At 41.4% G+C, this 16,922-nt stretch overlaps 1 protein-coding gene across 2 annotated transcripts in view; it reads left to right on the top strand.

The window, feature by feature from the left end:
- SIRT5 (sirtuin 5) overlaps positions 1 to 15,343 on the top strand; it is a 33,738-nt gene extending 18,395 nt beyond the window's left edge. For both annotated transcript variants that reach the window (XM_069493161.1, XM_069493160.1), the window contains exons 5-9: positions 1,763 to 1,850; positions 2,651 to 2,704; positions 4,542 to 4,665; positions 6,350 to 6,465; positions 14,845 to 15,343. In XM_069493161.1, coding sequence (XP_069349262.1) covers positions 1,763 to 1,850; positions 2,651 to 2,704; positions 4,542 to 4,665; positions 6,350 to 6,465; positions 14,845 to 14,920 — 458 coding nt within the window. In that variant the 3' untranslated portion in view covers positions 14,921 to 15,343. The remainder of the gene's footprint in view (positions 1 to 1,762; positions 1,851 to 2,650; positions 2,705 to 4,541; positions 4,666 to 6,349; positions 6,466 to 14,844) is intronic.
- The last annotated feature ends 1,579 nt before the right edge of the window (positions 15,344 to 16,922 follow it).

The following is a 16,922-nucleotide window of genomic DNA, read 5'->3' as shown; positions in this document are numbered from 1 at the left end:
CTTACAGAGCTGTTGTAAGGATTAAATAAGATCAAATATTTGTGTTAGTTGGGGCTTTTTTTAGTTGCAAATGACGAGAACTCTCTTCTAATTTAGGAGAATATAAACGAAACCCTTCATTTCATCAGACTGAAGGCCCTCAATTTTAAGATACATCATCATGTTTTTAATGTGCCACTTAGAATATAATCTGCCTAAACCATGCATACTGTTTTATTATCCCTTAGAATTGTCATTTTATACTTACAGAAAGGGCTTGTTAAAATTTACACACAGATTTTTTTTTAGAAATTATATCATTCCTGTGCATTCATAAAACAAAATGAGTACAATAAACTGATTAAGGTCATTTCTGAGGGACTTAGGGCACAGATGGCTGTGTTTTCTGTGCAGCATCATGCTCCGTGCCTTGAGGGTTGGATGAGGCAGCGTTTCCTAAAGAATGTCCCTCTGTTATCTCCGGGATCCTCATCTAAGACTTGCTTAAGGCATATTTTTGCACATTTTGCAAGTTTGTTTATTGGGCCTTTCTTGATCTTACCAAAAAGTATCAGTGGAAGGGTTGTAGAAAACAACCAGAACTCATTTTCCTTCTGGAAATGGCCTTAAATGGTTTGTTAGCTGAAATATCAATTGGTCGCATTTGTGCAGTCGGGTCACTGAGAGTAACAATCGAGTCATCCCACATTTCAGTGATCCTCGTTCTCCTTCAACAATTCTGTGCAAGCGCAGTGACTGTGTTACATCTGTCATCTGGCCGGTAACAATTGTTGGACACATCTGAATTTCAGAGATGTTAACGTGAGAAAAAATGTTCACACTAAAACCAGTAGAATAGGTATATTGACTCACAAAACTGAGAGACCCTGGGGTGGAGCTGACGTCATCTTTTCCTCACGGCCTCTCTCCCTCTCCTCTCAGCCTCCGTGTCCCTCTGCAGTTGATCTGCCCCGTGTGCCAGGGGAGGTGGCTTCTGGCAGCTCCAGCCTCACTAGTTTAGGTGTCTCCTCGGAAAATAAACCCTGGATGGCTTTGCTTGGCTCGAATACCCACCCTTCAACCAAACACAATGGCCAGAGGAGGATGGGTAGTAGGATGGGACCATGTGGAGCTTGATTTGGGATGTGAGTGACAGCCCCATCGGCTCAGCATAGGATAGATGGGCAATGGGTCCCCAGAGAGGGAACAGTGGGCAGAATGGAAGAACGTATGTCCACCGTGGCGTGTACAGGGCTCAGCACCACTGGGCACCCGGCAACTATTTAATAAATCATGGCACCTTTATTGCTCCAGCTCAGTAAATGGTTGTCAGTGTTAACAATTATTTTTTTCATTTGTTAGTTGATTATTTATTGAGCTGATTTTGTATAAAAGATTCAAGCTTTATGAAACCAAAGTTAAAATTTTGTGAACATATCCCGTGCTATTGAACCTTTATCAATCATATGCTAGTAAATCATGCCCTTAGCTTTAGGTCAAGCTCCTTCTACCCTGCTGGCCACTTTGCCCACGTGAACATCACTCCGAGGTCATGTGGGAGCACGTTAGTCATGGAGTGAGTTACTTCTCCGCCAGGTTATGAAGTCCTCGAGGGTGCGCTCATGGCTGGCTCAGTAGTTCTGCACGCCTTTGCATTCCCACGACACCCAGGGCAGGCCTTTCGCTAAAATGAATTATGGAAACTAACTTATTTTGTACCCTTTTAAACATGGAGGCAATTCATTATACTAAACTCTGGACTTGCTTAACATGTATATTTCAGGTAGCTTATTTAAAACTCGATGCACCTCGTGTGGAATTGTGGCTGAGAATTACAGGAGTCCAATTTGTCCAGCGTTATCAGGAAAAGGGTAATTACACCGCACTTCGGAATAAGTATGTGTTGTGTTCTTCTTTAGGTCAAACATAAATGTGAGAAAACTGAACATTCATCAAAGATTCCCATGAATATTTATGAGAAATATGACTAGACACAGTACCGCCATATGATAAAAGAAGTATTTTGCTTGCAAGTTACCATGTTAAGTGAAAACCACAGGGTACCAAACTACGTACGATATGATCCCAACTTTGTATGTAAACACACACACACACACACGCTTTCTGTGTTTGTGTATCTGTATATAGTTAAAAGACCAGAAGAAAATACAGCAAAATGTTAACAGGGATTATCAGGTGGAGGGACTATGGGTAATTTTTATGTCTTTCTTATACCTTTCTGAATTTTTCAACATATCTGTGATGAATATGTACTATTAGTACAATTAGGAAAACGTTTGACAATAGATTTAGAATATTGAGAAAAATCCTATTGGGCCATTTTAAAACAGTATAAGGTATATGAATAATATATTAATGCCATTGCAGGAGATTCAAATGATGATGACATATAAAGGCAAATCATGAAGCTCCCCCTCAGTGCACGTGGCCACTCCAGCCCTCCCCACACACAGATTCCCCCTCTGGTAGAACAGCCACTGGGATTTCATGCCTGGGGTCCATCCGTCTGCTACCCTTCCAAGTTAGCATGTGTTAATTAGGAGTTTTGTGCTACTGCCAGGCAAATGCACAAACTTACTGGGCTATGTTATTTCTTTGTTTTTTGATTATACCAATGACATTCTCTCTTTTCTAATATTATGTACTTCAGGGCTCCAGAACCTGAAACTCAAGATGCCAGAATCCCAGTTGAGAAACTTCCCCGGTAGGTTAAAAAAAAAAAAAACTTTCATTTGTATTTGGTGTTCCAGATTGCAAGAAAAAGGAAAATTAGGAATCAAAACCTAAACGTTTATTTGGTGAAATGCCTCTTAATCAAATGCACAAATGTAAAAACCAGCCTTGACCTCTGAGACCAAAGGCAAAAGGACAAAGGATGAACTGAACCAGGGTGAAAAGAGTGGTTTCTTTCCAGTCCCTTTTTGTTTTGTGTTGTGGGGGATAATTTGATAGTTTCTGAAGCTCTTATGGGACAGACGGTGATCCGGCGTACAGAAAGCATAGGGGCTGCATTCTGGAACTGGTCAGTTAATGTCACCAGTGTTATTAACGCAGGGTTAGGGAGCCAATAAAAGGTCTTGCAAAGGGAAGTTATAGGATCAAACAGAATTTTTTTAAATTGACAAATAAGAATTGTACATATTCATAGAGTACATAGTGATGTTTCGATACATATATACTGATCAGACCATAGTAATTAGCATATCCGTCATCTCAAATACTTATCATTTCTTTGTCCAAACAGAATTTTTATAGATTAAAAAAAAAAAATCCCTAGGATGATTTTTATTTCCGTTTTTCAAGACCATACATTAAAACAGCACTTTCAAAAGTTTTTCATAGAACACTAATTCCATGCGATGTTGATGGGCATTGCTTGAAAAAAAAAAAATGTTATGTGCTGAAATAAATACAGAAATGTTAAACCAAAGTTAAAATACATTTACTCTACCGTAGGACTTCTCAGAGCATTTAATCCACTAAAGCCTGTTTGTTGTTGCTATCTAAAAAGTGGTTATGGTATGTTAATATTTTGCTGGCTTATTTAACCACAGAACCCTTTCTATTTTTTACATAAGGGTTTTCATTGCTAAAGTTTCCATCTGAAAGAATAGGGAGTCCTGGGGACTCCTGTGATGGAGGAGGTTAATGTGGACATGGTGTTTGGAGAGGTGACTTTAGAAGGTACATAGAGGATGACCTGGAGGGCGGAGGGAGGGAAGTGTGGGAGATGTTTGGTATTGGACACTGGGGAACTTGGCTGTAGACGGGGCCAGAGAGAGGTGAATCTGCGAGGAAATGAAAGGAGGCTGTTGATGAAATCAGGAGGTGCTTGGGGTGTCGGAGCAAATGTGAGTCTGATATTACTCCAAGGTCTGGGGAACTGAGCACAGTTGTGCCAACGAGTGGAATGAAGTAGCTGGGAAAGAGAAAGCCATTTAGAAAAGAGAACATCAGGCTTAGCTGAAACAGCGTGTCAACACGTCACCTTAGTGCTGCGGTCCAACCCTGGGCCACAGACTGGTACTGGTCCTCAGCCTGTTAGGGACTGGGCCACAGAGCTCAGCTGTCATCGTCCCGGCCCCCCGAAAACCTCCGCATCCAGGGAAAAATTGTCTTCCATGAAACTTAGGAATGAAGGGTGGGGTGGGAGTGAGCAGTGGGTGAGTGAGAGCGAAGCTTCATCTGTATTTACAGCCGCTCCCCATCGCTCACATCACCACCAGAGCTCTGCCCCCCACCCCCCACCCCTGTCCGTGGAAAAATTGTCTTCCGTGAAACCAGTCCCTGGTGCCAAAAAGGTTGGGGACCCGCTGCCTTAGTGCATACAGACATGATAAAAACTTCTTAAGGACAGTTAGACTTCGTACTTCGTATCCAGGGCAAGCTCATTTGGGCTGGGAGCAGGTAGGGGATAAGAAGCATCCGAGGTGACCCACCTGGGTGGGCTGGGTTTGGGGCAGCCCCTAGCCTCCCTCTGATCCACAGAGCGGACCTGGCAGGGCCAGTTCGGGGGTGGCTTAAGGATCACGTTCTTCCAGGTGTGAAGAGGCTGGGTGCGGGGGCTTGCTGCGACCTCACGTCGTGTGGTTTGGAGAAAACCTGGATCCTGCCATTCTGGAGGAGGTTGACAGAGAGCTCGCCCTCTGTGACTTGTGTCTAGTGGTAGGTCACGCCCTTCCCTAACCCCTGGGGATTTTCTGAAATGCGGAGACTGGGCTGGAGTTTCTTCCCCTTTCCTTCCTCTCTGCCTCCCTCCCTTCCTTCTTCCTTCCCTTCTTCTCTCCTCCCTCCTTTCTTTCCTTTTCTTAAAATGTATGTTGAGAGGTTTTGTGGTGTCCTATAGAAAAACTAAGAAACAATGAATAAGAATTGATCTTAAAATAGGAAACTATGCAAGACCACATCTGGGGCATCTCAAAGCCTTCTACCCTACCACCCCTCAAAAGGAAAGAACATGTTATCAGTTCATATTTTTAAAATAATTCATGCTCATTATTAAATTTAGTTGAGAAAATTCAAAAAAGTATAAAATTGTAAAGAGGAAATTAGAAATTACCCATAATCCGCCATCCAGAAATAGTCACTGTTAGCAAGCAGTCTGGTATGTTCTCTTCTAGACCAGGGGTGAGCAAACTGTGGCCTGTGGTCCAAATCTGGCCTGCTACCTGTTTTTGTAAATAAAGTTTTATTGGAACACAGCCACACTTATTCTCCTGTACACCGTCTATGGTTGCTTTCACACTACAACGGCAGAGTTGAGTATTTGTACTTGAGAGAGATTACGTGGCCTGCAAAGCCTAAAAAATTTATTGTCTGGTCCTTTTCAGAAAAAGTTTACCCACTTCTACTCTAGAAGTGGATAAACTTTTCTTACTGCAGATATACACGTACTGAGTAAAATTCAAAAATGAGTTCATGATGTATGTTCTGTTTTGAAACTATTTTATTCACATAGCAATTCACTTAGCATATTATTCCATGAGAATACATCCAAATCTACATAATCTTTTAATTGACTGCACAGAATTCTATTATATGGACAAAAAAATAATATATTTAGCTAATTGTCTATTGCTACTAGACATTTGGGCTGTTTCAAATTTTGATATTTTAAACAATGCTATGGGGAATATTCTTAGATACAGATCTTAGCATGCTCTTCGAATTATTTCTTTAGAACACATTTCCTAGAAGTGGAATTAATTGGACAAATCATATGCATATTTCAAAATTGCCTTAACACATCTTTAAAAGTAGAAACACTTTCTTGTGGTGTGCGTTCATTCAGCCAGTGTTTGTTGAGTGCATAACATCAATGTTCACAATGGGCTGTTAAGTGAGAAAGCTGGTTTACGAAACATGTTCTTATCTCCCCGTTCCAGTAAAGAATGTTTATAAGCATGTATGTTTAAGAAAAACCTGAAAGGATAGATATCAAAACATTAACAGTAGTTATCTTGGGGTAGTAGGATTATAGATGATACGTATATATTTTAAGTTAAAAAATACAAAAAACATTATGGACCATTTGCATGAATTCAAAAAGCAGGAAAAAACCCCCAGAATTACCCCCCAATGTTAATTGAGTCATTCCTTTGCTATTCTTTGCATTCGCACAACTCTCCTTTTCGTATCACATGTTCTTCCCAAATTCTGGTGATTGGCCAAAATGATGCCTCTTAACTTTCCACTTAGCCCTTGGGCACTCTCCATTTGATCCCATCTAGCTTCGCTTTCCTCACCCCTGCAACCACAGACCTGCCAGAGTTTATGTAAGGTTTCCTAAAAGATTGTTCCTTGTCCCTGTATGTGGCCATTTGGGCATTGCCGTGTGCTTGCTTTGCAGGTGGGCACTTCTTCTGTGGTGTACCCGGCCGCCATGTTTGCCCCCCAGGTGTCTGCCAGGGGAGTGCCCGTGGCCGAGTTTAACACGGAGACCACCCCAGCCACGAACAGATTCAGGTACAGGGATAACCTGGTGGGAGATGGGAAGCGGAGGGCAGGTTTGGATGTGGTCATCTAACCAGAGTTTACCTACTGTTCTAATTTAAAAAAAAAAAAAAAACCACAATGTTTGTTTTCTTGTTTGGTCTTTAGTTGCTTTTAATGGACAAACAAAAAAATCGTTAACTATAGACTAAGGTAAATAACTGTTGATATATCTTTCTATGTGAGATTTGCCGTGGGGCTTTTGTTTCTTCACATTTTGAGAACACTTCTTTAATTCTTTAGGCTTTGCTTTTCATTTGTATTTTTGAACTCGATTTAGTCATGGCCTTTAGCTGTAGGTTGCCCTGGGAAAGGCCCACACAGACCCTCATCACCCGCTGTTCTCCTGGTGAGGCCACCTGGGAAAGTTCCTCTTTTGTCTACTTGCCAAGAATATTGTATTTGTGGCCATATGATGACGCTGGTCCTGTTTCTCAAGTTCGTGTGGAAAGTATAGATATCATAGTATGCATTTTTAGTCACATTCCGGGTTCCATTTTATGTCTTCACCTTTGTTTTGCTTTTTTCCCCCCACTACACTTTTTTTTGCCTTCACTTTTAATTCTTATCATTCTGCTTAATTCCTTTCTAGAATAAGACACAATACAAGTAAGTAATGAATCAATATAAATAAATTAAAAATAAAACTTCACTGAAATGTCTTGTCATTATTTTAATCTATGGTTTTTTTACTTTAGATGCATATTTTATTTTATTTATTTTTTGAGAGACAGGGTCTCCATCTGTTGCCCAGGCTAGAGTGCAGTGGTACGATTGTAGCTCACTGTAGCCTCGAACTTCTGGCCTCAAGTGATCCTCCTGCCTCAGCTTTCCAGGGAGCTGGGACTACAGGCACGTGCCACCACACACTACTAATTTTTCTATTTTTTGTAGAGCCGGGATCTCATTATGTTGCCCAGTCTGGTCTCAAACTCTTGGCCTCAAGTGATCCTCCTGTGCCTCAGCCTCCCAAAGTGCTGAGATTACAGATGTGAGCCACCATGTCTAGCCTTGATTGAATATTTTAAAAATACTGATGCATGGGTGCCACCTCATGAGATTCTGGTATAATTGCTCTGAGGTGTAGCCTGAGCATCATGATTTTTGTAAGTTTCCTAGGTGATTCTAATGTGCAGCCAGGATGAGAACTGCTGCTCTTAAGTCTTCACTGGGTTAAAAAAAAATTGTGCTACAGACACTTAAATAGGATCCTCTTCTGGTGAGTGAGCTGGCTTTGGTCCTAGTCTTTTCCATGTGTCTCTTTAATCAGCTACAGCCTATGTTCTTGGCCCAAAGTTCTTCAGTTGCATGTAAGTGGTGGAAACTAAGAAGACATCTTTTTTAAAAAATTGCCTCCTGTGTAAAACTTATACTCTGAAAACTACAGAACATTGTTGAAATATAAAGAAGGTCTAAGTAAATGGAAATACATCCCATGTTCATGGATTGGACAACTTAACATTATTAAGACAGCAGTGCTCCCCAAAGTGATCTGTAGGTTCAACCTAGTCCTTATCAAAATTACAGCTGGCTTTTTGTAACAGTTGACAAGTGGATCCTAAAATTCATATAAAATTCAAGGGACCCAGCATAGCCAAAAACAAAGTCAAGAATGAAGTTGGAGAACTCACAGTCTCCATTCAAAACTTACTGCAAACTTACAGTAATCAAGACAGTCTGGCACTGGCATAAGGGTAGATATATAGAACCAGTGGAATAGAATTGAGAGTCCAGTAATAAACCCTCATATTTATGGCCAAATGATTTTTGAAAAGAGTGCCAAGACAATCCGATGGGGAAATACAGTCTTTTCAAGAAATGGTGCTGGATAGCCATGTGCGAAGGAATGAGGTTGGACCCCTTTGTCATATCATACAGAAAAAGTAACCCAAAATGGATCATAGACCTAAATGTAAGGGCTGAAACTATAAAATTCTTAGAATATAGGAGTAAATATATATATACATATATATATATTTTTTTTTTTCTTTCTGAGACTGTGTAGCTAGGACTACAGGTGCGTGACACCATACCTGGCTAATTTTTGTGTGTTTTGTAGAAATGGGATCTCACTATGTTGTCCAGGCTGGTCTCGAACTCCTGGCTTCAAGTGATCCTCCCGCCCCAGTCTTCCATAGTCCTAGAATTACTGGTGTGAGCCACGATGCCTGGCCAAAGCTTTCTTAGATATGACGCCAAAAGCACAAGTAACATAAGAAAAATGGGGAAATTGGACTTCATCAAAATTTAAAACTTTCGTACCTCAACCATTCCCAATTGTGGGAATGGTTGTACAATTCTGTGAACATACCAAAAACCACTGAATTATACATTTAAATGGGTGGGTTGTATGTGAATCTCAATAAAGCTGTTATATAAAAAAATTAAGTTGTCTTCTAACTTATCCGCTGGAAAATGGACATCAGGCCTCCCTCTAATTTGTATTTTAGGACATGTGTGTAGCAGCTGGGCCACTTAACATCGTCAGAGGTAATGTCCGAGCTAGGTAATTCAAGCCACTTGTCTGCTTGAAAGACCATCTGAAAATGACAAGAATGGGACAGGAGACACTTTCTGAAGCAGGACTTGAGCTTCAGCCAAAATTCTTCAGCATCATGTTGTCTTGAAAACCTTCTGTGTCTCTGTTCAGACAAACAGGCTTGCAAGTTAGCAGCTCTTAACAATTTGTCAGGCTTCTCATCGACCAGAACTGATCACAAGAACCCCATCGCGTGTTGGCTTCTCTGGGGAGCAGCTGAGGCTGTCTGTAAAAAATAAGTTCCAGGATTTTCCCAGATGCGTATGACTGATCAGTGAAGCCAGCAACGATTGCATCTCAGAGTCCTCGGAGATGCCAGTGATCATCTCATCCTACTCAATTTTTCAAATGGGGAAACCAACCCTAGAGCGATTAAGAGGCACAATGCTTAACAATGGCACAATTTTCTCTTCCGCTTCATGCTTCACAGATTTTGGTTGAACTTTACCCTAGGTCAGGGGTCAGCAAACTGCTGCCTATGGGCCGAGTTTGCCCACCACCTGTATTTGTGAAAAAAAGTTTTATCGGAACACAGCCACGGCCATGTGTCTATGTGTTGTCTGTGGCACTTCTGCACTACAAATGCAGAGTTGAGTAGCTGCAACAGAGACCGTCTGGTTTGCAAAGCTTAAAATATTTACTGTGTGGCCCCTTACAGAAAAAGTTTGACAAACCTTGCTCTAGGTTAGTGAGAAAAAAGAAAATTGGAATAACATTCCCTGGTGCATTTAACCTGATTGATTTTCTTTATTACTTAAAAGTAGTAGGTGGCTGGAATGCTGCCTAGATCTTAAACTTGAATCTCACCAGACTGCTTGGGCCTTGCACAAGTTGTTTAGATTCTTTTGCCCCAGTTCCAATCTAGAGACAAAGCCACAGAATTTGCTTCCCATGGGATGTATTTATATTTTCGAGGTGTTAATTAGTTGCAGTTTTGGTTTGTCATTTTCCCCATGCCCAGCAGTTGTCTTGGATGATTTATGACCAACCATGACTATCAAAAAAACCCTAGGCATTTTTGGATCTAAACCTCCATGTTTTGACTGTTACTCAAACCCAAGGGTCCTCAGCATGTAGGGTTTTGTACATCTGCTGAGGCAAAAATGGAATCCGTACTTGCAGCGAGCTGGCGTGCAGGGCCTTCCAGGCACCCAGAGCTCTCAGTGCCCTACCACATTGCGCTCTGTTCATCTTTGAATTTCTCTAAGCTTTGGAATTTAATTGAAGTCCACAAATATTTATTAAGTATCTGCTATGTTCCAGACATTGTTCTAAGTGCTTAGGATAGGATATATCTGTAAACAAAACAAAAATCTACCAAGTGAAGATGACAATCTAGCGGCGGAAGCAGACAGTAGGCAGGAGACACTAGGTGCAAATTCCATAGCACGTGAGAAGGTGCTGAGACCACGGGGAAAAGCAACGGTGGAGTTGGTGGGAGGCAGACAGGTTGCAGGATCCAAGTGGGTGGGTAGAGCAAGCCTCGTTAAGAGGAGATTTGATCAAAGACCTGGAGGATTTAGCTAAAGAGATGCCTGGGATAAGAGCTTTCCAGATATAGGGACCGCCCAGAGCAAGAGCTGCGTGGGGGAAGCGCCCCTGGGAGGTATGAGGAAGGGTCAGAGGGTCAGCGTGGCTGGGCTGGAGAGAGGAAGCCCCAGGAGAGGTGGTCAGTAAAGTAATGAAGCAACACGTCTGTGTGGGGGGAAGAGGCCCCCAAAGAAGGCTAAGCGCCTGTGGAGTTCGGAAGTCTAAGGAATTCTTAGAAAAGAGTTTTATAGGTTGCTGTAGTTATGTAGTTACTCATCCAAGGTGTGAGGCGGTCACTTCTTTTAATTCACAGTTGGCCACATTTGATACAGAAGTCGCAGGTCCCCCGGCTGTGCCAGCATGGACGCGTGGCAGAGCCCTCTCTGTCCCTGCAGTCGGGCTTCCAGTTGTCTGTGAATCCAAAAGGCCATTGAAAGCAAGACTAATACAGAAGGACACATACATGCCTTAAAGGTTCTATTTTAATTTAAAGCATAAATCTGCCTTCATTTGATATTTTTTTTTGGATAGAGCCAAGGGCTTTTTGTTTGAATAGAGATGTGCTGATTGGAGCTCACCTTTCTTGCATGAATCAGACTGATAATTTTCCTGGTGTTGCCCAGATTTCCCTGAAGATGAGAATCACGCCAGCCCTTACCTTGTAAAACAGACAACCAACAAAATCAGATCCCAAGGCCCTGACCTAGACTTCCTGAAGCAGCATTTCTAGCGGGGAGATGCCTGCTTATGTCCAGGTAGCAAATGACCCGGGTGATTCTTATCAGGAAACCTGGGAAAACACTGGATTACATCTGGTTTTTGATACTTTCCTGTTTTTTTTTAAAGGGGAGCAAGCCTTTACAAAAAGAAGCTTGTACAGCAATCTTCCCCCAGTCTTTTATTACACTTGTACCTAATTTAACAGAATTATATTTAGTGACTCACTGTGTCTTTCCAAAGCATTCAACTAGTTTTCCTGGAAATAACTCTCTTTTAACACCTGTGTTTTTGCAGCTTATTACATAATTTTAAATTAAATGAGATGATTACATTAACCGGTAAAAGTGGCATGAGCAGATTTGGAACTAACCAGTAGTCTTGGTTATCCTCCAGCTGGGGGGAGCGGCAGCAAAGTGCACAGGTGTGCCAGAAAAGGCATCTTCAAACATTGTTCCTGTACACCATTCACGTTTTAAAAGTTGACTCTATAATTTTTTTATCAAAAATAGTTGAGTGCCGGGTGTGACAGCTCACCCCTGTAATCCTAGCACTCTGGGAGGCCAAGGCAGGAGGATTGCTCGAGGTCAGGAGTCCAAGACCAGCCTGAGCAAGAGTAAGACCCCTGTCTCTACAAAAAATAGAAAAATTGGCCAGGCCTGGTGGCGTGTGCCTGTAGTCCCAGTTACTTGGCAGGCTGAGGTGGGAGTTTGAGGTTGCAGTGAGCTATGAGGACGCCACTGCACTCTAGCCTGGGTGACAGAGCGAGATCCTGACTCAAAAAAATAAATAAATAAAAAAAATGGTTGAGAAAGATCTGTTTCCCAGTACATTGGAAATACTGACATTTTAAAATAAAGCTGCCATGTCATGGCTTTAAATGTATCCAGTCAAATCTGAATGTCATATAGCTATTTGATACACACCATCATCCATTTACAAAATAATACACAAGCCCTTCTTTAACAATTGGAACTTTCACATTTTTTTCTCTTTGAACTTGTATTGCCATTCAACTGCTAGTACAGAAATTTATACTAATATATTTTTATTCTTGGAAATATTTTACTGACTACCCCATTATACTTCTGGAACAAAATATATGAATTATTTAATTTTTTCAGTTTCCTTAAAATTAAAAAAAAGTGCTATTAAATTCTTCTAGATTGAATTATCACTACAGTAATCTGTAGTATATAGTTGTTGAAACAAGAAATAAATGTTTTGATTAACAATTCTATGTAAAATTTTACTAGAAATATATCTCTTAATAGATGAATGGGACATATACTTTATGAATTAGTCCATCTACCCATACCTGAGTGCAAGGTATTGTTAGGAGACAGTTCCTGTTGTTCTAGCCCGATCCTACCATGGTCACCAAAAACTGTCAAGATCAGGTTTGTTTGTTTGTTTATTTATTTATTTTTGTGAGACAAGGTCTGGCTCTGTCATCCAGCCTAGAGTGCAGTGATGTGATCATAGCTCACAGCAACCTCAAACTCCTGGGCTCAAGAAATTCTCCTGCCTCAGCCTCCCAAGTGGCCGGGACTACAGGCTTGTACCACCACACCCAGCTATTTTTTTTTTCTATTTTTAGTAGAGACAGGGTCTGGCTCTTGCTCAGGTGGTCTCGAACTCCTGACCTCAAGCAATCCTCCTGCCTCAGCCTCTCAAAGTGCTAGGATTACAGGAATGAGCCGCCTCACTGGGCCGAAGATCAGGTTTATTGACTCAGTGCAATGTAGGAGACTGCACCTGGGTGGAACTGCGGGGTGTGTCCCCAAACAAAGGAAAAGATAAAGTTGTTATAGGAGTTGGGGGAAGGATGGAATCTAAGTGCAATTTAAGTGGAACAGTTTTTGATAGACTCAAAGCAATTAACAGGGCTTTATGTAAAGGAGTCAACATCCGGTCTGGCTGGCAAAGTAGGCAGGGTCCTGTTTCCTTAGAAACTACAAAGTTAAGACGGATGTGGAACGTCGTGTCCAGAAACCCTTGGTCTGAAGCTCTGCACCAGGGCTGGAACTCCAGGCTGCTTCTTAATGTCAGAGTAACTTAGATCCTTAGGCATGAGGGGCTATTTCATTCTTTACTGCTAGAATTTCAGACAGAAGAGTTTTGGGTAGTTTATGATTTTTGAGAACAATGTCAATTGTAATTCTTAGTTTTTACTTTTTATAGATGTAAGTACTGAGAAGCCTGGGCCATCTAAAGTCCAGGCATGAGAGGGGTGTTGATACGGCATTGCCACTCAGATTTGGACCTTCCAAGTTATATGCCAAAATATGCAGATGAATTTTGTATCATACCTAGTGATCTGTTCATTGATGATTCTATCAGACCCTCTTTCAACTTTATTGAAAGCAAGAAGAAACCACCCAACTTGCATGAGGATGTCTACCTAGCCTGTAGCCACCATTTATTTTCTCAGATCTATACCAACGGTCCAAACATCCCTTTATTGGCACCGCATATGTTTCCACGCTTGGGGATGAGGCACCATTGTAAAATTTGGGATGGGTGAGGGGTCCAGCCTGCTTTTGCAAAGCAAGAGGAGGGTGAACGTGGAAAGGGGCACTGGAAAGTCACTTTCTTAGGAAAGAGCATAGGTGGAAATTGAGGGTCTGGGCATTCGCTAAAAGCCCTCCATGCCTGGCTGTAATTCTCAGGTGACCACTGCTGCAGGGAGCTTTCTAGCAGCCAGTTCGCAGCATGATGTGGGTGGCAGAAGGACTGGAGATGCTATTTGGTCAGGGCTGTCCATTAAGTGGCACTCTGTTGAGAGAACAGAGTATTCGAGGGCTAAGGCAGTCACAGTTTGCATTGTATCAAGAATAAATAATATGAACGATGAATTCCATTGAGGAAATGCCTTTTCCATTTTTAATTGTGTTCAACTGGTTTTCTCATTAGTAATGCACTAAAAAATCTTGCTTTTGTTTCTTATTCATAGTTTTTTTCTGCCCTGTCCTATTTCCCTCAAAGGAAACAAATATCGTTGATTTTTCTTCTTTTTTCTCCCTCCTCTTTTTTCTACTTTCTAACTACAAGTCAGAGGCTAGTCATAAAGTCCAATGGATGCTTCGAGAGGCTTGTTGACTCAGCTAAAATCTTTCTGGTCTTATGGTCTCAAATCCTTATGGTCTCTTATCCTCAGTACTACGTTTGAATGCTGTTTTAATGTAACATATATATACACACACATATATTTTTTAACTTAAAATTCCAATTATGAGTTTGGCAATACAATCACAAAATACACTTTACAATCATGTCTCCTTCTACCCCTTGAAATAAAATTTGTAGTACCTAAATTCTAGGACAATTGCTTCTCTAAATTCCCTTAGTCATAAAGACCAACCTACAGGGAAGTATTATATCTTGAGTTGTCAGAAACTAGATGAAAGAATTTAGTACAAAAATTCCAAATACCATATTTATGAGAATTGTGATTTTACTTTGGATATAACTTGAGAAGTGGGTGACTTGCTCAAGTAATACAGTACGTTCATTTTGCTAACCCGTAGCTCATAACTCTGCTGTATCTGGTCCTTCTCTTTCAGGTTCCATTTCCAGGGACCCTGTGGTACGACTCTTCCTGAAGCCCTTGCCCGTCATGAAAATGAAACTGTTTCCTGAGTGTCCTAGGAAGGAGAAATTACAGTATATCTAAGAGCTAGACCACAAACAGAGGAGAAATGGTCTTGTGGGTAGTGAGTGAAATATTGGGCGATCTAAAAATATCCTGGTTCCCTGGCTGGAATCCAACCGGTTGGTAGATGATGGGGACTTAGCAGCAGCAAGAGCACATGCGTTTAGAAATCAGAGAACTGTGAAGTGAATTCCTGTTACCTCGTGTGAACTGAAACATAAGAAACCTTTGATGCAGTTGATTGGTTATTGGGTGGGAACAAATTTTGTCATTAAATTGCCTAAAAAATATAACTATCCTGATTCTATTTTTGCTAGTTGGGCAAAGATAGAAATAAAAGGGTAAAACCCTGCTATTCAGTTCTGATTTTTGAACAAGTTTTAGTGGAAAATAAAGTCACTCTCTACGGTAGGTAATTTATTGTATGAAGATGTTACCCCTGGAGATGTCTCTGTTGGGACTTTTTCTTTTCAGTGTTTACCTTGTTTGGCTCCCTTACCTGAGACAACACAGGATAGCTGACCGCAGGAACTCAACACGAGGGAGCAAGAGGAAAGTACTGACAAGGGAAAAAATCAGGATGAGTAAGAAGAATGATGCAAATATATGGACCCCAAGAATAAACACAGCTGCCTAACATTTTGCTGTGGCCATCTTAGCAGCAGGAGGGAAAGGAAGGCGCTGATCGGCTGTTTCCATCATAAATGCAGAAGCACGCAGTCCCTGTGGGTCTGCCAACCGTTCCCACACACGGAATTCTGAAAGGAGTTTTTCCCAGGGGACTTTAAAAAATGATATGCCCTTACTGTCAACACCTTGCAGTAAGTGGTACGAATACAGCTCTTTCCTTAAGCCCCGCCAGCTAATTCAGCACTCGGGGCCCTTGGAATGGCTGCTACCCAGCAAGGGTGACAGGCCTGACCGGGAGGAGTGGCCGTTACCAGCAGCGTGTGCGGGTCAGTCCCTCAGGTCATGTGGGCTCTGGGTGATCATGTCCCTGGGCCACATCACCTCAGCCGCTTGCAAAATTGCATTTAATGTTACACTCTTGGCTTTTGTAGAAATAAGCAGCAAGACACTGTCATATAAAACTTTGTTCAGCATTCGCAAGTCATAACTTTTAATAAATCCCAAAGGTCCTTTGTGTGGGGAGGGGAGTATTTGTAGCCCACAAAGAAATGACTAGCCAGGCACCCTGAGGGCCCAATCACACTGTTTGTGTGGGTCAAGGTGTGTACACTGAGGACACTGCTAATACCTGTAACTAAGTTCTATAACACATATAATGCAGTTTTTATACATAAAATGCCATCTTGCGCTTTAAATAGGTTTGTTGCTAGGCGGTTTCCAGTAAACTCCATATAATTTCCTGGTGTTAGCACACTGTTTCAGGGAGTCTGATTATATTTTTGATTTGTAATTTCTATCTGACCAAGGCTAGGAGGTTTCTGAACTGTTCTTTGCAACTCCTCTCATATTGGACCTTTGGTTCCAGCAGCTGTTTTTTTCTTGTGTCTTGTCATTTTTGTTCGTATTTCGTTTTGTCATTTTTTAATTGGGAATTGCTTCTAAATCAGAAGAGAACTGAAAATACAAAATATATGTGATATAGAATTATTCAACTTAGCATTTATGAAACATTTACCATATAATAGACATAAGAAATCAAATGATTAGCAAAACCTGGACCTTGCCCCCAAGGAGTTCACAGAATGGACGGAACAACCGTCACATAAACTATTAAACAATGTGGAAGCTACAAGAATAGAATTTTGTGGAAGGCTCAGAGAAAAGTGCAATTAGAGATGGGCAGAGTGGGAATGGGGTGGATATTAAGGTGCATGAAGTCAGGCTCGGTGGGAGTTTCTGAAGTATAAATTGTTCTGTATGGGGAGTGCCCGTCATTAGAGCGGACAGCACGTACAAATGCACGGCAAGTGTGAAACAGCTCGATTTGTTCAAAGAATGATGACTCGTTTAGTGTTGTGT

The sequence above is a fragment of the Eulemur rufifrons genome, chromosome 18 (assembly GCF_041146395.1).
Source record: "Eulemur rufifrons isolate Redbay chromosome 18, OSU_ERuf_1, whole genome shotgun sequence".
NCBI classification, from domain to species: Eukaryota; Metazoa; Chordata; class Mammalia; order Primates; family Lemuridae; genus Eulemur; species Eulemur rufifrons.
This window is presented reverse-complemented; position numbering and strand designations above follow the sequence as displayed.